This window comes from Phoxinus phoxinus (assembly GCF_949152265.1).
Source record: "Phoxinus phoxinus genome assembly, chromosome: 3".
Lineage (NCBI taxonomy): Eukaryota > Metazoa > Chordata > Actinopteri > Cypriniformes > Leuciscidae > Phoxinus > Phoxinus phoxinus.
Genome location: NC_136878.1, coordinates 14,864,837 through 14,880,303, shown reverse-complemented (window position 1 = coordinate 14,880,303; position 15,467 = coordinate 14,864,837). Strand labels below are relative to the sequence as shown.

The following is a 15,467-nucleotide window of genomic DNA, read 5'->3' as shown; positions in this document are numbered from 1 at the left end:
GGAAGGAGAGAAAATGTGTCTATTCACAAACAAGAACAGTCCTGAGGGCTAAATTGGTTCACACGCATATTTTCTTTTGTCCTTCTCTTCGCTAGCTGAACTACCTGGTTCCAGCCACATGCTGTGTCCTAATTCTGTTTGTGTTCGACCTTCCTGCATACACGTCACCTACGAATTTCCCAGCAGTGCTCTCTCTCTTCCTCCTTTATGGGTAAGCTCTTTCTGCATGAAGATTTTAAGTCAGACATGGAGTGACATAAAAATGTTTTTTAAATCCCACTTAAAATGTGACATTTCCCTTTCTCTCTTTCTAGCTGGTCTATAACCCCCATAATGTACCCAGCCTCTTTCTGGTTTGAGGTGCCCAGCACAGCTTATGTTTTCCTCATAGTCATTAATCTCTTCATTGGCATCACGGCCACGGTGGCCACTTTCCTCCTACAGCTCTTTGAGCATGACAAGGTACATCAGAGAGAGAAATTGTTTAGCATCATACATTTTTATCACTCGTGGCATCTATGTAGTTTATAAACTGGTCTCCTTTTGCATTTTTTAATAGCATTGTGAATGATTAAATATGTTAGGTAAAATATGATGTAATTTAAAATTAACATAATCAAATGTCTGTAGAAAGATTTGGCTAATTTACTTAATGTCAATTCTCAAAGTGAAAAAATTTGCATTCTCAAATAATTTTTTTGTATAAAATATGGCAAACCATTTTCTCAAACCTTAACATTTCCTGTAAATGAAGATAACACTCAGCCCCTCATCCTTTGCTGAATTATATTTAATAAGTACATCTAAATACCCTGTAAATAAATATAAAAGTATTTGCAAAAAGTTTTTTGACCCAATGGGCAATGCGGTTGGGGTGTATGTGCACTTTTTTGCTGTTTTCCTTTTTTGAATACATTTTTTATTTATTTTTAAATACTGGATTTGGCCCGTCCCATCTAGTTGTTCTAGACCTTCAGTCGTATCTAATAAAACATAACAGTGTAGCATTTTATCACTAATATATGTTTTTTTCTTTTACCTCACAGGATCTGAAGTTGGTGAACAGTTATCTGAAGTCTTGTTTTCTCATCTTTCCCAACTATAACCTCGGTCATGGATTGATGGAGATGGCATATAATGAGTATATCAATGAGTATTACGCCAAGATAGGTGTGTTTGTGTGTGTCCCATCTCAGGGCACTGTTGAGGACTTTTCTTTCCTTTTTCAAACGATTAAATGCCTTCTCTTCCCTGCAGGCCAGTTTGATAAAGTGAAGTCTCCATTTGAATGGGACATTGTGACACGGGGACTGGTGGCAATGACCATTGAGGGTTTCGTTGGCTTTCTTATTACAATTCTGTGCCAGTACAACTTCCTTAGGAAAGCCCAGTGAGTGTGTGATTGTATACTGTCTGTGTGTGTGTCTTTGACTGTTGAAAATGAAAAAGTTCTAAAGGTCACTGTTTCCATCTGATTGAAGGAGAGTGCCTGTCAGCAGTCAGCCGGTTGAGGACGATGATGTTGATGTGGCCTGTGAGAGACGCAGAGTGCTGAGGGGAGACGCTGACAATGACATGCTGAAGATCGACAACCTAACCAAGGTCATTTTAAAAACTTTCCTCTAACCCGGTCTGATCAGACCTGAACCCATCGTTCTGATGTTCTTAGAGCCTGCATCTCCCTACAGGTGTACAAGTCTCGTAGAATGGGCCGGATCCTGGCAGTGGACCGTTTGTGTCTGGGGGTCCGTCCTGGGGAATGCTTCGGGCTGCTGGGAGTGAACGGAGCAGGAAAGACCACCACCTTCAAAATGCTGACAGGAGACGAGAGCACAACGGGGGGAGAGGCCTTTATCCAGGGACACAGGTGCTACATTCAGAACACCTCTGATGTCATGGCAGTTCATTGTTTGGAAGAAAAGAAAATATAACCTTAACTAAGTTGATTTTCTTTTACTCTTTTTGTTATATTTTAAGCATAAACCAATAATTTATGTATAAAACATGAAGATTTGCCCATTAATAAGAAAAATTAAACTTAATTCAAACAAGTCTTATCTTATAAACTTTATTATTTCTCAATTAATTTGTTTTAAATTGACCTACCGGTATTTATTGTAAGGAAGTTTTTATGTTAGCATGTTGCTATGCTAACGAGACTATTGAATGTTCTCCATTTAATATTTTTTTTCCAGTTGGTTAATTCTCGGTATTGAAAATCAAAGGTATTTTTTGACAGAATATAGCATATGGCTTAAATTAAGTTAATAGGTTTTACACTTTTGGTAAATATTTAAGCATGAAACTCCAATAAATATCGTTTAATTTAAGTTTAAAACAAGAAGAATGCCTTGCCATCACAGAAATAAATGATATTTTTAAATATTTATTTAAATATTTTAAATATATAAAAAATATATTAATTTACAAAACATTTAATTGAAATTGTAATAATATTGCACAAAATGACTATTTTTACTCAATTTTCATCAAATGGATGTAGCCAAAGAGATTTCTTTGAAAAAAAAATTTTTTTTTTAATGAATAATTCAATTTTTTTGGATCACCAGTGTAGGAGTATGTATGTATGTATGGATGGATGGTAAATAGATGGATAGATTTCTGTGTTGTTTCTTAAAGCTTTTTTATGTTTTCTTATTTAATTCATGTTGTGTATATATACTGCTAGTATAAATGGCTTAGTCAGTATGAGTCTTTCATTAACCTGCAGTGTCTTGCGGGAGCTTTTATGCGTGCAGCAGAGCATCGGTTACTGCCCCCAGTTTGACGCTCTGTTTGATGACCTGACTGCTCGAGAACATCTGGAGATGTACACACGCCTCCGCGGCATCCCCTGGAAAGATGAGGAACGGGTGAGCACAGACACACACACACACACACACACACACACACACACACACACACACACACACACACACACACACACACTCTCTCTGTGCAGTCAGTCACAGCATTCTGTAAATGGTTGTCATGCACTTATCAGTGATAGATAAGAGCTCCTGAAAGCTCTCTTGAAATCAGCTTGAAAAAGCACTTAGCAATCTATAAATGTAAACTGCAGTTTATTGTTAGATTTGTCCTTACTGTTGAGAGGTTTTTCCTACCATCTCAGTATCTCACTCTCATTCGCTCTCACTTTGTGTCCTGAAGGTGGTTCAGTGGGCTCTGGAGAAGTTGGAGTTGTCGAAGTATGCTGACAAACCTGCCGGCACGTACAGTGGAGGCAACAAACGCAAACTCTCTACAGCTATTGCTCTGATTGGATACCCTTCACTCATCTTTCTGGTGAGATCTGCCTGTCACTCTTCCCTTAACATTCTCCACTCTCACTGCAATTCACTGCTACTGAACTGTGTTTAATTACCCTGAGCAGGTCTAAACATGATCTTGTTTGTCATTTATAGGATGAGCCCACCACAGGTATGGACCCAAAGGCTCGTCGGTTCTTATGGAACCTGATTCTTGACATCATCAAGACCGGACGTTCTGTAGTGTTGACGTCACACAGGTGTGGTAACTATAGAAATCTTGTTTTGTATTTTATTTTAATAGCAGTGACCTTTCGCTCTGTAATGTACTGTTATGTTTATTTGCAGTATGGAGGAGTGTGAAGCCTTGTGCACTAGACTGGGCATCATGGTTAACGGCAGGTTCAAGTGCTTGGGAAGCATCCAGCATCTCAAAAACAGGTTTGAAAAGTCTCATCCACTAAAATCTGGGATTCGGGAGTGCAGTGCATTTATACATTTTTGCTACACTGTTCTTTTATATTTGTTTCAGATTTGGGGATGGGTACATGATAACAGTACGCACTAAGACCACCGCTAGCGTCAAGGAAGTGATACGGTTTTTCAACAGGAATTTTCCAGAGGCCATCCTAAAGGTGCATAATATTCAGTACTAAAATACTTGTATTTTTTTATACAAAATACTTTGTATTATTAGATTAAGATTAATAAAGAGACCTTATTGACAATTTTTTAAGCATAAAACTTTAAGAATTTTTTTTTTTTAAATTATTGTAGGGAAGTTTTGTTTTGCAAAACAAAAGTATATATATAAATGTGTGTGTGTGTATATATATATATATATATATATATATATATATATATATATATATATATATTAGAATTTTATATACTAGAGAGTTTTACTAGAAATGTAGATATTTTATATTTTTTTAATATTTTTTTGCATTTGCTATGCATCAGCTCAAATTTCTCCAAAACAGATGGCCGTAGTATACAAGTGCCTCTATGTTATCAGTTTGGATTGTAATATATAAGACAATGAGTTTTCATATTTATAGTAAGTTGCAAGAAGCACTCACAAGGTTTTTTTGTGCAATGCTGACAAAACTAAGTATACATGTGCATATATTTTGAGCTTGCTTCGCTTGCAGTAAAAATTGTAAACTTCTGCGTATTCCTTTATCTAAGGAGCGGCACCACACGAAGATTCAGTACCAGCTGAAGTCAGAGAACATCTCTCTGGCTCAGGTCTTTAGCAAAATGGAGCAGGTGGTGGAGGTGCTGAGCATCGAGGATTATTCTGTCAGCCAGACAACCCTGGACAACGTAAGTTTATCTCACAGAAATGGTACAGTAATAGTGAAAGAGAAAGTGAATAAATGGTAGTTTCTTTGACTGACAGCTGGTCAAAATCCATCTTATGGATGCAAAATAACTAAATGTGTACAATATGAACCCAAAAGCTGCATATACTGTAACAATTATTTTCTTTTCTTAGGTCTTTGTTAACTTTGCAAAAAAGCAAAGTGATAACTTAGAACAGCAGGAAAGTTCCCCATCTAGTGCTGGTCAGTCGCCACTGCAGCGGCTGCTAAGCATCCTCAGGCCTCGTCTTGCTAACACAGAACTCAACGCTCTTGTAAGTGAAGAGCCAGATGAACTTGAGAGTGATGATGACGAAGGATTGATCAGCTTTGAGGAAGAGAGGGTAAGACTTGGGACACAGCCACATATAAATGTTTATAACAGTTAATGAGATTATTCAATTAAATCTGCTTGGCACAGTCTGCATAAGACTTATTACCCTTTTACTTTTGGGTTGTGATTTACTGAGACATTTGTTATTAGAAATCTTTATTTTATTAAAAAATAAAGAACAAATCGGGTGAGCTTCTTATGGATTCAGAATCAAAGTGGCTGCTGTAATGTCAAAAAAAGTATAGTGTATGAAAGAAATGAATTGTAATGTTTAATTTATCTTGCAAGAAAAAAAAAAAACGAGGCAAGGTCAAAGCTATTAAACATTTAGAAGTGTTTAGAAGAGTTTCTTGTTCCAAACTAGACTGCATTTATTTTATCAAAAGTAAAAATATTAATAAAAACATTGATATTGTGAAATAATATTAAAATAAACTTAAATTAAAAATAAAAATAAAAGGTATTTTTTTCCTGTGATGACAAAGCTGAATTTTCTCCAGTCTTCAGTGTCACATGATCCTTCAGAAATTATTCAAGAAACATTTTTCTGTTATCATCACAGTTAAACCTACTTAATATTTTAATGGAAAGCATGATTATTTGATGAATAGGCAGTTCAAAAGAACAGCATTTATTTAAAATAAAAATATTTTGTAACATTATAAAAGTATTTACCTTCGTGTAATTTGTCCTTTCCTTTCTTTCTTTTTTAAATCTAAATTTTAATGGTAGTGTATTTTTGTATGTTAAAACAGTGTTTATTGCAATAAAACACTTGAATCTTTAACTACACAATATCACAAACATCCAGTCAGTAAGTGAAGTTAATTCGTCAGACCAGAGTTTAGCTCCAACTTGCCTCAACACAGCTAGTAAGACCTTGATGATCTGGTTCAGGTGTGTTTAACTGAGGTTGAAGCTAAACTCTGCAGAACAGTGGTCCTCCAGGAGCAGGATTGGACACCCCTGCAATAGACAGGTTCAAACCATTAACTTTTGACTGATTCGTTAAAAGAGTAATGTGTTGGTAAATAGAACTGCACTGCCAGTACTAGCGATACACACAGTTGGCATGCCACTCTGGTTGGGACTTTAAAATATTCATATCAATCGTGTTTTTGTTTATCCCAAGACTACTGTACTACATTATTTAAAATACTTCTCTGTAATCATTTTTATTTTCCCTTCTCACAGGTACAGTTGTCCTTTAATACAGACACTCTGTGCTGAAACGGCTGTTAATCTCACAGACGGAGAGATGGTAAAAAAAATAAGCCTCAAGTTCAGACCCGTGTCTGTGTGGTGAAAGACGTTTGTGTGTTTGTTTTTTTCCCGCTGGAGAGGATCCATCTCTCTGGCCAAGTGAGGGGGTTGTTCTTCTTTCCATTTGCTCTTCAGTAGCGGAGCGAGAGAACGGCTCTTCTGGGAACTCTAAACCGAGATGCGGACACAGTCGGGGCCTGAACGTGATCGGGCCAGAGAGAGTGGTTCTCTGAGGTTCTCAGTCCACAGTTCTAGAGATGATGGTTTATGGAAGCGTGTATTACTGTACTTCATATTCAAGCCTGCTGGATGGGAATTAAAGAGAATGTATTTCTTAGATACGAACCGGACGTATGGTTTAATTTGGTATCGCTTTAAATTTGAATATGGTCTTACTATCTTTAAACTGATCACACGTTGAAATTGTTTTAATTGTAGTGGTGATGATGTCCTAACATAATCATCCCTCAAGGAATGGGTTCGGCCTTTGCAACTTGTTCTTTTTATGACTGTTTATTCTCATGTTCAGTTTATTTTTTTTATTTTTTATTTGTACCTGCATTGAGAGCATGCTATAAAAGACACGCCTGTTGTGTTGTGGGTTGAAGAAATTTTGCTATGCTTAAATGTTTTGAACAGACCTGTTGTTCTTGTTGAAGAATGCAAATGTACCTGTGCACCTTCATTGAAGTTTTTACATTGGACATTCGGAAGTGAATGACTCGTGACTGATTCAAAGGCCTTTAGTCGAACCGGACCGAACAAGCCCTGCTATCGAGATGTTTATGGTCTTGTAGTTGAATGTAAACGGCATAAGTGTTTTGTGCTGACTTTTGTCTCCTGAACCAGGGGTTTCTCCCTTTTGTTTTGTTTTCTTCTTTTTTTTTTAAGAATTGTAATTGAAACCGGTGTCTTTTACGTTGCATTACCGCGAATGGTTAAAAAACTGCATAATACCAGATGTCTGTTGAAACGTTCATAAGTGTCACTCTATCACTGTGAAGCCAAAAGTGAACTTTGAGTCACTGTTATTACAGATAGACCGAAATCAGGTCATTGCTCTTGATTATTATATTTGAGAACCCTTGAAATATATGTTCATTTATTGAATAGCAGGTTTTGTTTTTGTTGTTTGCACTGTAATGTAATACAAGTGTAATTTCTTTTTCCTGAAATTAGCCATTTATGTTGTTTATTTGAAATGAAAATGATGCTTCTCCTTCATGCCAGTGATGTACATGATGGTTAGGTCCTATCGCTTGGTGACAGTCTAACCGTGCTAAATCTCTGAATCTTGCACAATTGTCGGCACTTAGTACTATAATGGTGTTTTATTTTTCTGACATTGACATTAAAGAGTATGATCAATATTTTTGAGCTCCTCAAAGAGAGGAAAGCAAAGACGAACGATTTTTGAGCTCCTCAAAGAGAGGAAAGCAAAGACGAACGAACGTTGGTGCATTTTCATGTACGATGACCAAAGGGAAATTAAGCAAGTTTTTGAAATGTGTAAATTAATTGTGACCAGCTATGTGAAAACTGACCTAATGAACTCCGAACACTCAAAGTCCCCTTTCCTGCTAAATATTTTCCTTAAAATATATTTCCTGCTAACGAGAACCTCAACAGCCTAACTAAAGATCAGTGCTAGCTGCTTTTCACTTTGGAAATGAACATGTGCAGTGATTTAAGACACCAGCAAACATGAGTGTGGTTCTGTATCATATAAAATAGCATTATGGTTAAGGAGGTGATTTAGTTTTATCTTTCTAGTAAGTGCTTTGGAATGTAACTTCAGTACATGTGAATATGATTCAATATTTATGAACGTTTTTTCATCCAGTAATAACCTATGTTCAGGTGAATTCCCTTGTAACAAGATTGACTGGACCTTTTCAGCTTGTTTTCAATTACCTTTATCGTTTCCATTCTCTTGTACTAACTGGGTGAACTGGTGGTTTTAATATTAACAGGGAGAAAACCATAATTAAATCAATAAATTGTTCAATTGATTTTGTGACTTTTATTTGTACAGTCGTTTGAATAAAACATTTTCAGTGATCACATTTATTTAAAAATGGCATTTTTTTTATTAGCAACAATAAAAATAAATCATAAAACATTAAATAAATGCATGATGACTTAAAACTGTTCATGGTGTAATTGCTATGCAATTATATTTTAAAAACTGATAGTGTTGAGGTGGTTAAAAAAAAACAGACAATTCATGTTTAATAAAAGCTCACGTTGACCTCATTCGTCGTCTCCATCATCAAAGGCCACACCTGTTGCAGGTTTCTTTCTGTAAAGTGGTTAGAAATGGTCCGTGAACAGGAGGTGAAAGAAATTTCACAGATTTATTTGTTTCTTTTTTTTAGTCTAAACTCAATTAAAAAAAAAAAAAGTTCACCTTTTTGTTCCAGGGTTGATGAGAGAATCACCAGGAAGACGTTTTCTAACTGCTACTATTGGACCCGTGTGATGATTTCTAGGTTCATATTCTAAAAAATAAAAGAAGAAAAAATTTTATTTTAAAAGAGCTTAGACAATTTATATCAGTAACTCTTAACATTTTTGACTCCGAGGCTGTCAAAGACATTATTCGAAGATACTCCAATCTAAACTTTCTTTCTTTTTCTTTCTTCCTTACACAAACACACACTCACACACTACTTCTGTTGTAATAAATAGCCTGTTTTTAAAGGTACACTATGAAACTTTTGGCCTTATCATGGTTAAAAAACAAAACTGCACGCATTTTGTAGAAAAACATTGTTTTGGTTGCGCTTCGGCTCTGTTTGACTGTGCGGATGAATATGACCCTTTACAATTAGATAATGCTTTACAATAAACTCTGTTAGAGCTGCATATGGCAATATATCTTTCCCGCAAAAACCATACTAAAATATAAACACTTTCAAAAAAGTTACTTTTCTCCAGTGTTGTGACGTATTTCCAAGTGAAACGGAATATTGAACAGAGGGCAGGGTTTTACTTTAGCGCTCCTCCTCTCCATCTCTGCTCATAGCCGACTAACGGTCTGAGCAGCGGAGTGGTTAAGCGTTTTCAACCCAAGTCGTCAAACTGACGTCATCAGAAAAGGAACGACATTACAGACCGGAAGTAACTTTTCAGACTTTGATTAAAGATTACCACGGCAAACTATTTTTTTCTTTGTATTAACTTGCACGGATTAATTGTTCACCACAAGACTAGTAATATGCGCTAACAAAGTAAATAGGGTCAATTTTGATTTCATGTCGACTTTAAGATCATGTTAATATAACTAAATTTACCTAATTTTTAAATCAGGTTTGAGAACCACTGATTTAAATCCAACTAAGAAGCTTAAAGAGTACTGCCTTAACTTACCAGAACTCCTCTTCTGAGGGTTCTTGACTGGACTAAATGAAGATGATGCACCTAAAAATGATTGAAAACATAAAATATTTAGCTCCAGGGTTGAATTATTTTGAAAAATAGCGATTACAATAATTGAAAGCATCTTTGCTTGCCTTGACTTTCTAGCTGTTGCAGGCTGTCAGCCATTTTAAATAGCAGCTCCTTGACCTCTGTCCTTCCCTCGGAGTCAGTGAGTTTTGAAAGAGACAGACTGAGGTCTGTAGGTTCAGGTCCTAAATGCAGCACAGCACTGTCCTCCTGCAGCTTCACAAATGCTCTGCCAGCCTTACATGCATATCTGTCCAGATACACAAGAGGGTGTTCTCAGACAGGATAGAAAATCTTGCCAACCAAATCAATCAATCAATTACTCAAGAACTCTTTCACAGATCCTCACTTGAGCTTGACGGTACAATCCTCTGTGGACTTTAATGCAAACTTCTTAAACTGTAAAGAAATAAAAAGCTTTGTATTATTGCTGTAAAATAGGAATATCTGTAATGTGGAAAGTCTACCATCGTCAAATCCTTACAAGCTGGGACACAATCTCCTCTGAAAGATGAGTTTTCCAAACATCTTCACCATTGGTAAATCTATAAGAAACAGGACATCACAATGTATACAATTATTTATATATATATATATATATATATATATATATATATATATATATATATATATATATATATATATTAAATAAAAGTTATATTAAAGTTTAGGATTTACATTCAAAGTTTAAGATTTTTTATAATTGATTGGATGAAAAACCGAGTGAAAATTAAATGCTGTCAACTTAAACTGAAATACTTTGTACTTGTACTTACTAAAACTGAAATAAAAAAATATTAAATCTAATTCGATTTTTTTTTTAAAGAAAAACTAATAAAGATACAATTCCTAAACCTTAAAATGAAAACTGGAAATATAAAAAACTAATTCAAAATATTGTTGATAATACTAAAATAACACCTTCTACAATTAACCTACATTTATAATTATTATACATGAATTATAAATGGAGTATCGCTAATCAAACTGCTGTCACTGCTTGACATTTAAGTTAACGTTAACGTTATATCAACTCACCCTATGTTTATGTCTCCTGCTGATCGCTTTTGCGTAAAAAACACATACTTGGACTGATCGTTTTTATCCAGGAATGTGCAGAGGACAGATTTTGACTCGGGGTTAATCCGATCCATACTGATGTACCGTGTAATCACATAAAAAGTTAAAACTGTATGCTTTTTAACTAGGAACTGTTCACCATAAACAACAAGGGCGCCATTTAAACGCTCAGCCAGTCAGACATCAGGCACCCGGAAGTTGTTGTGCCATTCACGTCCTGTTTAACTTTAGCTCGTAAAAACGATAAAAGGCGAAGTTACACAAAAATGTTTATGACCTGGAAACTGGCATTTGAAGTAAATTTGTGAAATGTAATATAAATTAAACATATAATATAACATGTAAATAAATTATTTACTGACAGCTGGTCTGCTGTGCTGTGTGGAGGGATTATAGAGTGGCAGCACGCGTACAGTCATTTCTTGGTCAGTTAACTTACAGTTATTTATTGGTCAATTCTAAATTGCTTCATATTATGCTGAGCCGCTTCGATGATGGGTTGGCAGTCTCGAACCCGAACTCTGCAAGTGTTTGACACAGAGTTAAGCGCTGATACCGTGGAGTGGTGCCCGTTACCACAATGGTCTCATGTTCTGGCATGTGGGACTTACCAACTTCAGAAAGGGGATGATAAGGTAATCAATGCAAAATATTTATTTTATTTTATGGTAGTGTCTGTCTGTCTGTCTGTCTGTGTGTGCGCGCGCGTGTGTTCCTAACGTTACTTAATTGTACCCAGAAATGACCAAAATCCTCCCTTTAGGTACGTCCTCATTTGTAAATCTGGTATACAAATAAAGTAATTAAAGGTTTTTTAAAAATGCTAAAAGTTTTGTGTGATGGGTAGGGGTAGGGTTAGTGTAAGGGGATTTGTACAGTATAAAAACCATTATGGACTGTCCCCATTTAAATACTGGCCATTCGAAACAGTGTTTTCTGTTAACCGCAGACTGCAGAAGACTCTACTGCCCTGAACAGAATCGGTCGACTTTATCTGTTTCACTGTAATCCGCAACCATCGTTCATCCCTCCATTGACAGAGACTCTGAGAATAGACACTCCTGCTATACTGGACCTCAAGTGGTAAGACAGTCTCACTATTCATTCTGCTCACTACAATTCACTCATAACCTACACCATTACACATGCTATATGTATGTTTTGCTGTATTTTGTACATTCTGTGTGTATAGCCTATATGCATATTGTTTATTGTATGTGATGGCGTGGATCCATCCATTCTCCACACCTACAGTAAGTAGTCTCTAGCTGAGGTAATGAAACACCCTGGACAAATGACGTCCAGCTCCACCTCTCTGGACCTCATGGGTTGAGCTTGACCACCTCTGTGGATCTAATGGGAGGAGGGATAGAATTATGGGTAGAGTTAGAGTGTGGTTGGACCTTCTAGCTCCATTCATGATTCAGATTCTTATAGCTATATTTGAATTCCTCAGGTGTCATGTGCCGATATCAGAACGTCCATTGTTGGGAATGGCCACTGCAAGTGGAGAAATCCAGCTGTACAAGCTTATGGAACCTCAGGTGACCAATCAAACTCATGCTGCATGAGGAGATAATACATACATTTTAGATAATAAAAGTTAAGCTCTATTTAGCAGCACCAATTATTAACTCAGGTTAAATCCAGAGCCACTGGAATGTTTTTGGAAATGCATTACCAGAATTATAATTAATATGAATAATATAAATGATATTAATAATACATACATTTGGAATCATCCTGCTGCTCAGGGCCCAAATCCCCTTAACATTATAGGCATCGGACACTATGTTAAGATGTTTTATTGCTTTTACTTGATTAAGTGTATTTTGCCTGTTTGGACTGTGTCTCCAGTAGCAGGGCACCTGTGGTCTGGAGTGTGAGTTGAGAGCAGAGTTGGGTCCTGACAGACTGGCCTTGTCTTTAGACTGGTCCACAGGGAGAGGTGAAAGGTACGGTGCACTCATTGATGGACTGATGATTTGCCATTGCATTTGTCTCTGTATATAATGGTTACTGTTGTCTTTTTTTCAGCAGTGATGTGCGTGTGGTGTCCAGTGACTCAAGCGGCTCTCTCACGGTGCTGTCTCTGGGGGAAGCCAGTTTAACTGCTGTGTGTCAGTGGAAAGCTCACGACTTTGAAGCCTGGATCTCAGCGTTTAGTTACTGGGATACTCAGATTGTTTATTCAGGTATAAGGAAAACGAGCAAGCAAAAGGAACTGTTTGTCACTGTGGTAATATGATTTAATGGACCTGAGCTGACATGAACTAACAATGACCTGATGTATTTATAACTAACATTTAGAAAGATTAATAAACGCATGTATTGCTCATTGTTAGTTAATGTTAGTTCATGCATTAATTAATGGCCCTTATTATAAAGTGTTACCCATTACTTTTTATAAATGGCATCTTATTCTTAGGTGGTGATGACTGCAAACTAAAGGGCTGGGATCTGAGAATGGGTCCCTCTTCCCCCACCTTCACCAGCAAGAGGTGAGACAGTAGCTGAGATGTTTCATCAACATTACTTTTAGCATTTGAGTCCACTTAATTATGTTCTATATGCTGTTTATATACAGTCATGGTAAATAAATACTACTGTCCTGTCTCAGACACACTATGGGAGTATGCAGCATACACAGTAACCCCCATCGAGAGCACGTACTAGCCACCGGGAGGTAGGAGGCAACTGAAAATATAAAACATGAATTATAAATCTAAAAGAATAATTGTTAATTATTGCAGTCTGTGAGAGAATAGTATTTTTCCCTTATTTTCTGCTGAAGCAATGATCAAAAACACAATATTTAAGTATTTGACGTGTACATGTTTTGTCCCTCTTAGCTATGATGAGAACGTGTTGCTCTGGGACGGGAGGAACATGAAGACGCCCCTGAATGAGACTGCAGTGGGTGGCGGCGTGTGGAGACTCAAGTGGCACCCCAGTCAAGAGCACCTGCTGCTAGCTGCATGTATGCATAATGATTTCCATATTCTCCACTGCCAGAAAGCTTTGGGTAAGAATGACTGCTTATCTTTGCCACTGTGTATGCCAATGATAAATATGCACACTATTGTTTAAAAGTTTGGGGTCAGTGAATTTTTTTAAAAATAAATAAATAAATTTTATTCAGCAAGGTTGCATTTCAAAACAACTTTCTATTCTGTAAGGAATAAAAATATATATCACGGTTTCCTCAAAAATATTAATCGGCACAACTGATTTTCAACGCTGATAATGATAATAAATTATCAAAGAAGGAATCATGTGACTGGAGTGATAGCTTTGCTAAAAAAAATCATCTTTGCCATCACAGGAATAAATTCCATTTTAAAATAGAAAGGTTATCTTAAATTGTACTAATATTTCACAATATTACTGTTTTTACTCTTTTTGTGATCAAATATACAAATTGAGTGAACATAAGTAACTTTTTTCAAAAAATTACAATCTCTACAGACCCCAAAAGTTTTAACTGTAGTGTAATTTACAATTCTTCCTAGTAACTTTTGGTTTCTCCCTAATATCCACGTTTGTAGAGGGACAAGATGCACCGTGTCCTGTTCTGGCCTCTTATATTCTACACAACTCTTTAGCATATGGAGCAGACTGGTCCAGACTCCCCCTAAGCAACACCACGCCCCCCTCTCCTCAGGAACCTCCCCAAACCAGCGTTGGGCTCACAGAGTCCGGAGGTCATCTCAGGATCCAGTATGAATCGCCCACTGCCAGCTTTGATACGTCTCTGGAGGATGACACGGGGCAATACGTACCTGACCATTGTCTTTTACCCGAAAAAAGATCAGCTCCAGACCCCTTCCCCAGCCCTGTCAGAGACACCCAGTCTCTGTCCTGCCTGATGGCTTCCTGCTCCTTCTACGACCACATGATGCACGTTTGGAGATGGGACTGGAGCCCAGAGGAAGAACAGATGACGTCTGAACCCGCCCCCTCTTCCTGAACACAGTTGCTATGATTGGGCTTTTGTTATGAGGTTATTTGGGACTGCGCATTTCAACAGTGTCCTGCTGTAACGTCTGCAATATTGCTTTGTATTCAATACATGCAATTTTGGAAAATGTCATTTTCTGACTATATATGCTAGAAAATGTAAAGAAGATTTTTTCTAGTGTGATTAGTCCCAATTTAGTTTTACACTGAGAAGTAGACAGAGACCTTTTATAACAAATAAACCATAACCATATTAATAAATTCAAGTGTCTATATTTATTTCTTCTGTAAAATAGTTTTTCTAAGGCAGGGGTTTTCTATCTTTTAAATGCCATCGACCCTTAAATAAGATCATCTGCATGTAAGGGACCCTTCATCCTAAATTATAAAAGGCATCTATATAGTTTTACTTGCACAGTGAAAAATAAATATTATAAATATGAAAAGAATTATATATGGAAGATATTTAGTCTCTGTTAAGTTACATTTTCTCTTCCTAATCAGTACAGTATTTATTTACTCATTTATTCACTCATTTTAATATATTATTTATTTAGTTAATTATTCTGCATTCATTTACTCAAACTTCTTTTATATCTATTTTTTTAACACCTTTTCTGTAAACATTTCCACAGAGCCTCTAGCACTTCTTTGTGGCCCCCTCGACCCGTTTAAACCCCCCTGCTCTAAGGAATTATTCAATGGCAATGAATCAGTTTTGCTGAGGGTTGGCATTTTTTAAAT

General features: G+C 36.5%; 3 protein-coding genes across 7 annotated transcripts in view; 2 read left to right on the top strand and 1 right to left on the bottom strand.

The window, feature by feature from the left end:
* The window catches only part of abca2 (ATP-binding cassette, sub-family A (ABC1), member 2), a 61,100-nt gene extending 53,981 nt beyond the window's left edge, over positions 1-7,119 (top strand). For all 4 annotated transcript variants that reach the window (XM_079608500.1, XM_079608499.1, XM_079608498.1 and 1 more), the window contains 14 exons: positions 96-211; positions 315-462; positions 1,047-1,170; positions 1,258-1,390; positions 1,482-1,602; positions 1,689-1,867; positions 2,732-2,873; positions 3,172-3,306; positions 3,426-3,529; positions 3,618-3,710; positions 3,802-3,904; positions 4,461-4,598; positions 4,771-4,980; positions 6,165-7,119. In XM_079608500.1, coding sequence (XP_079464626.1) covers positions 96-211; positions 315-462; positions 1,047-1,170; positions 1,258-1,390; positions 1,482-1,602; positions 1,689-1,867; positions 2,732-2,873; positions 3,172-3,306; positions 3,426-3,529; positions 3,618-3,710; positions 3,802-3,904; positions 4,461-4,598; positions 4,771-4,980; positions 6,165-6,200 — 1,782 coding nt within the window. In that variant the 3' untranslated portion in view covers positions 6,201-7,119. The remainder of the gene's footprint in view (positions 1-95; positions 212-314; positions 463-1,046; positions 1,171-1,257; positions 1,391-1,481; positions 1,603-1,688; positions 1,868-2,731; positions 2,874-3,171; positions 3,307-3,425; positions 3,530-3,617; positions 3,711-3,801; positions 3,905-4,460; positions 4,599-4,770; positions 4,981-6,164) is intronic.
* A 939-nt stretch (positions 7,120-8,058) lies between these two features.
* paxx (PAXX non-homologous end joining factor) lies at positions 8,059-11,008 on the bottom strand. The gene is made up of 7 exons (XM_079608506.1): positions 10,722-11,008; positions 10,168-10,228; positions 10,033-10,082; positions 9,749-9,933; positions 9,606-9,656; positions 8,644-8,734; positions 8,059-8,535 (listed from the first exon to the last, which is right to left on the bottom strand). The coding sequence occupies exons 1-7, from the start codon at positions 10,835-10,837 to the stop codon at positions 8,487-8,489; spliced, it is 603 nt and encodes a 200-aa protein (XP_079464632.1). The 5' UTR covers positions 10,838-11,008; the 3' UTR covers positions 8,059-8,486.
* On the top strand, positions 10,950-14,988 carry dph7 (diphthamide biosynthesis 7). 2 transcript variants are annotated; one of them, XM_079608505.1, is made up of 9 exons: positions 10,950-11,398; positions 11,713-11,846; positions 12,220-12,307; positions 12,624-12,718; positions 12,804-12,958; positions 13,192-13,264; positions 13,384-13,449; positions 13,616-13,788; positions 14,312-14,988. In XM_079608505.1, exons 1-9 carry the CDS (start codon positions 11,255-11,257, stop codon positions 14,731-14,733), a joined length of 1,350 nt encoding a protein of 449 aa, XP_079464631.1. In that variant the 5' UTR covers positions 10,950-11,254; the 3' UTR covers positions 14,734-14,988. The 2 variants fall into 2 exon arrangements, with proteins under 2 accessions (XP_079464631.1, XP_079464630.1); XM_079608504.1 differs by having other exon boundaries at positions 10,953-11,398; positions 12,801-12,958; positions 14,312-14,978.
* Positions 14,989-15,467: the final 479 nt, after the last annotated feature.

What these genes read in the sequence shown, in the direction of transcription:
- paxx (XM_079608506.1), bottom strand. Translation starts at nt 10,837, where the DNA reads ATGGATCGGATTAACCCCGAGTCAAAATCTGTCCTCTGCACATTCCTG. An exon ending in GATTGTACCGTCAAGCTCAA is followed by an intron (nt 9,934 to 10,032) that starts GTGAGGATCTGT and finishes GTATCTGGACAG; the next exon opens with ATATGCATGTAAGGCTGGCA. An exon ending in CCCTCAGAAGAGGAGTTCTG is followed by an intron (nt 8,735 to 9,605) that starts GTAAGTTAAGGC and finishes TTTATTTTTTAG; the next exon opens with AATATGAACCTAGAAATCAT.
- dph7 (XM_079608504.1), top strand. Translation starts at nt 11,255, where the DNA reads ATGATGGGTTGGCAGTCTCGAACCCGAACTCTGCAAGTGTTTGACACA. An exon ending in GCTATACTGGACCTCAAGTG is followed by an intron (nt 11,847 to 12,219) that starts GTAAGACAGTCT and finishes TGAATTCCTCAG; the next exon opens with GTGTCATGTGCCGATATCAG. An exon ending in TCCACAGGGAGAGGTGAAAG is followed by an intron (nt 12,719 to 12,800) that starts GTACGGTGCACT and finishes TCTTTTTTTCAG; the next exon opens with CAGTGATGTGCGTGTGGTGT.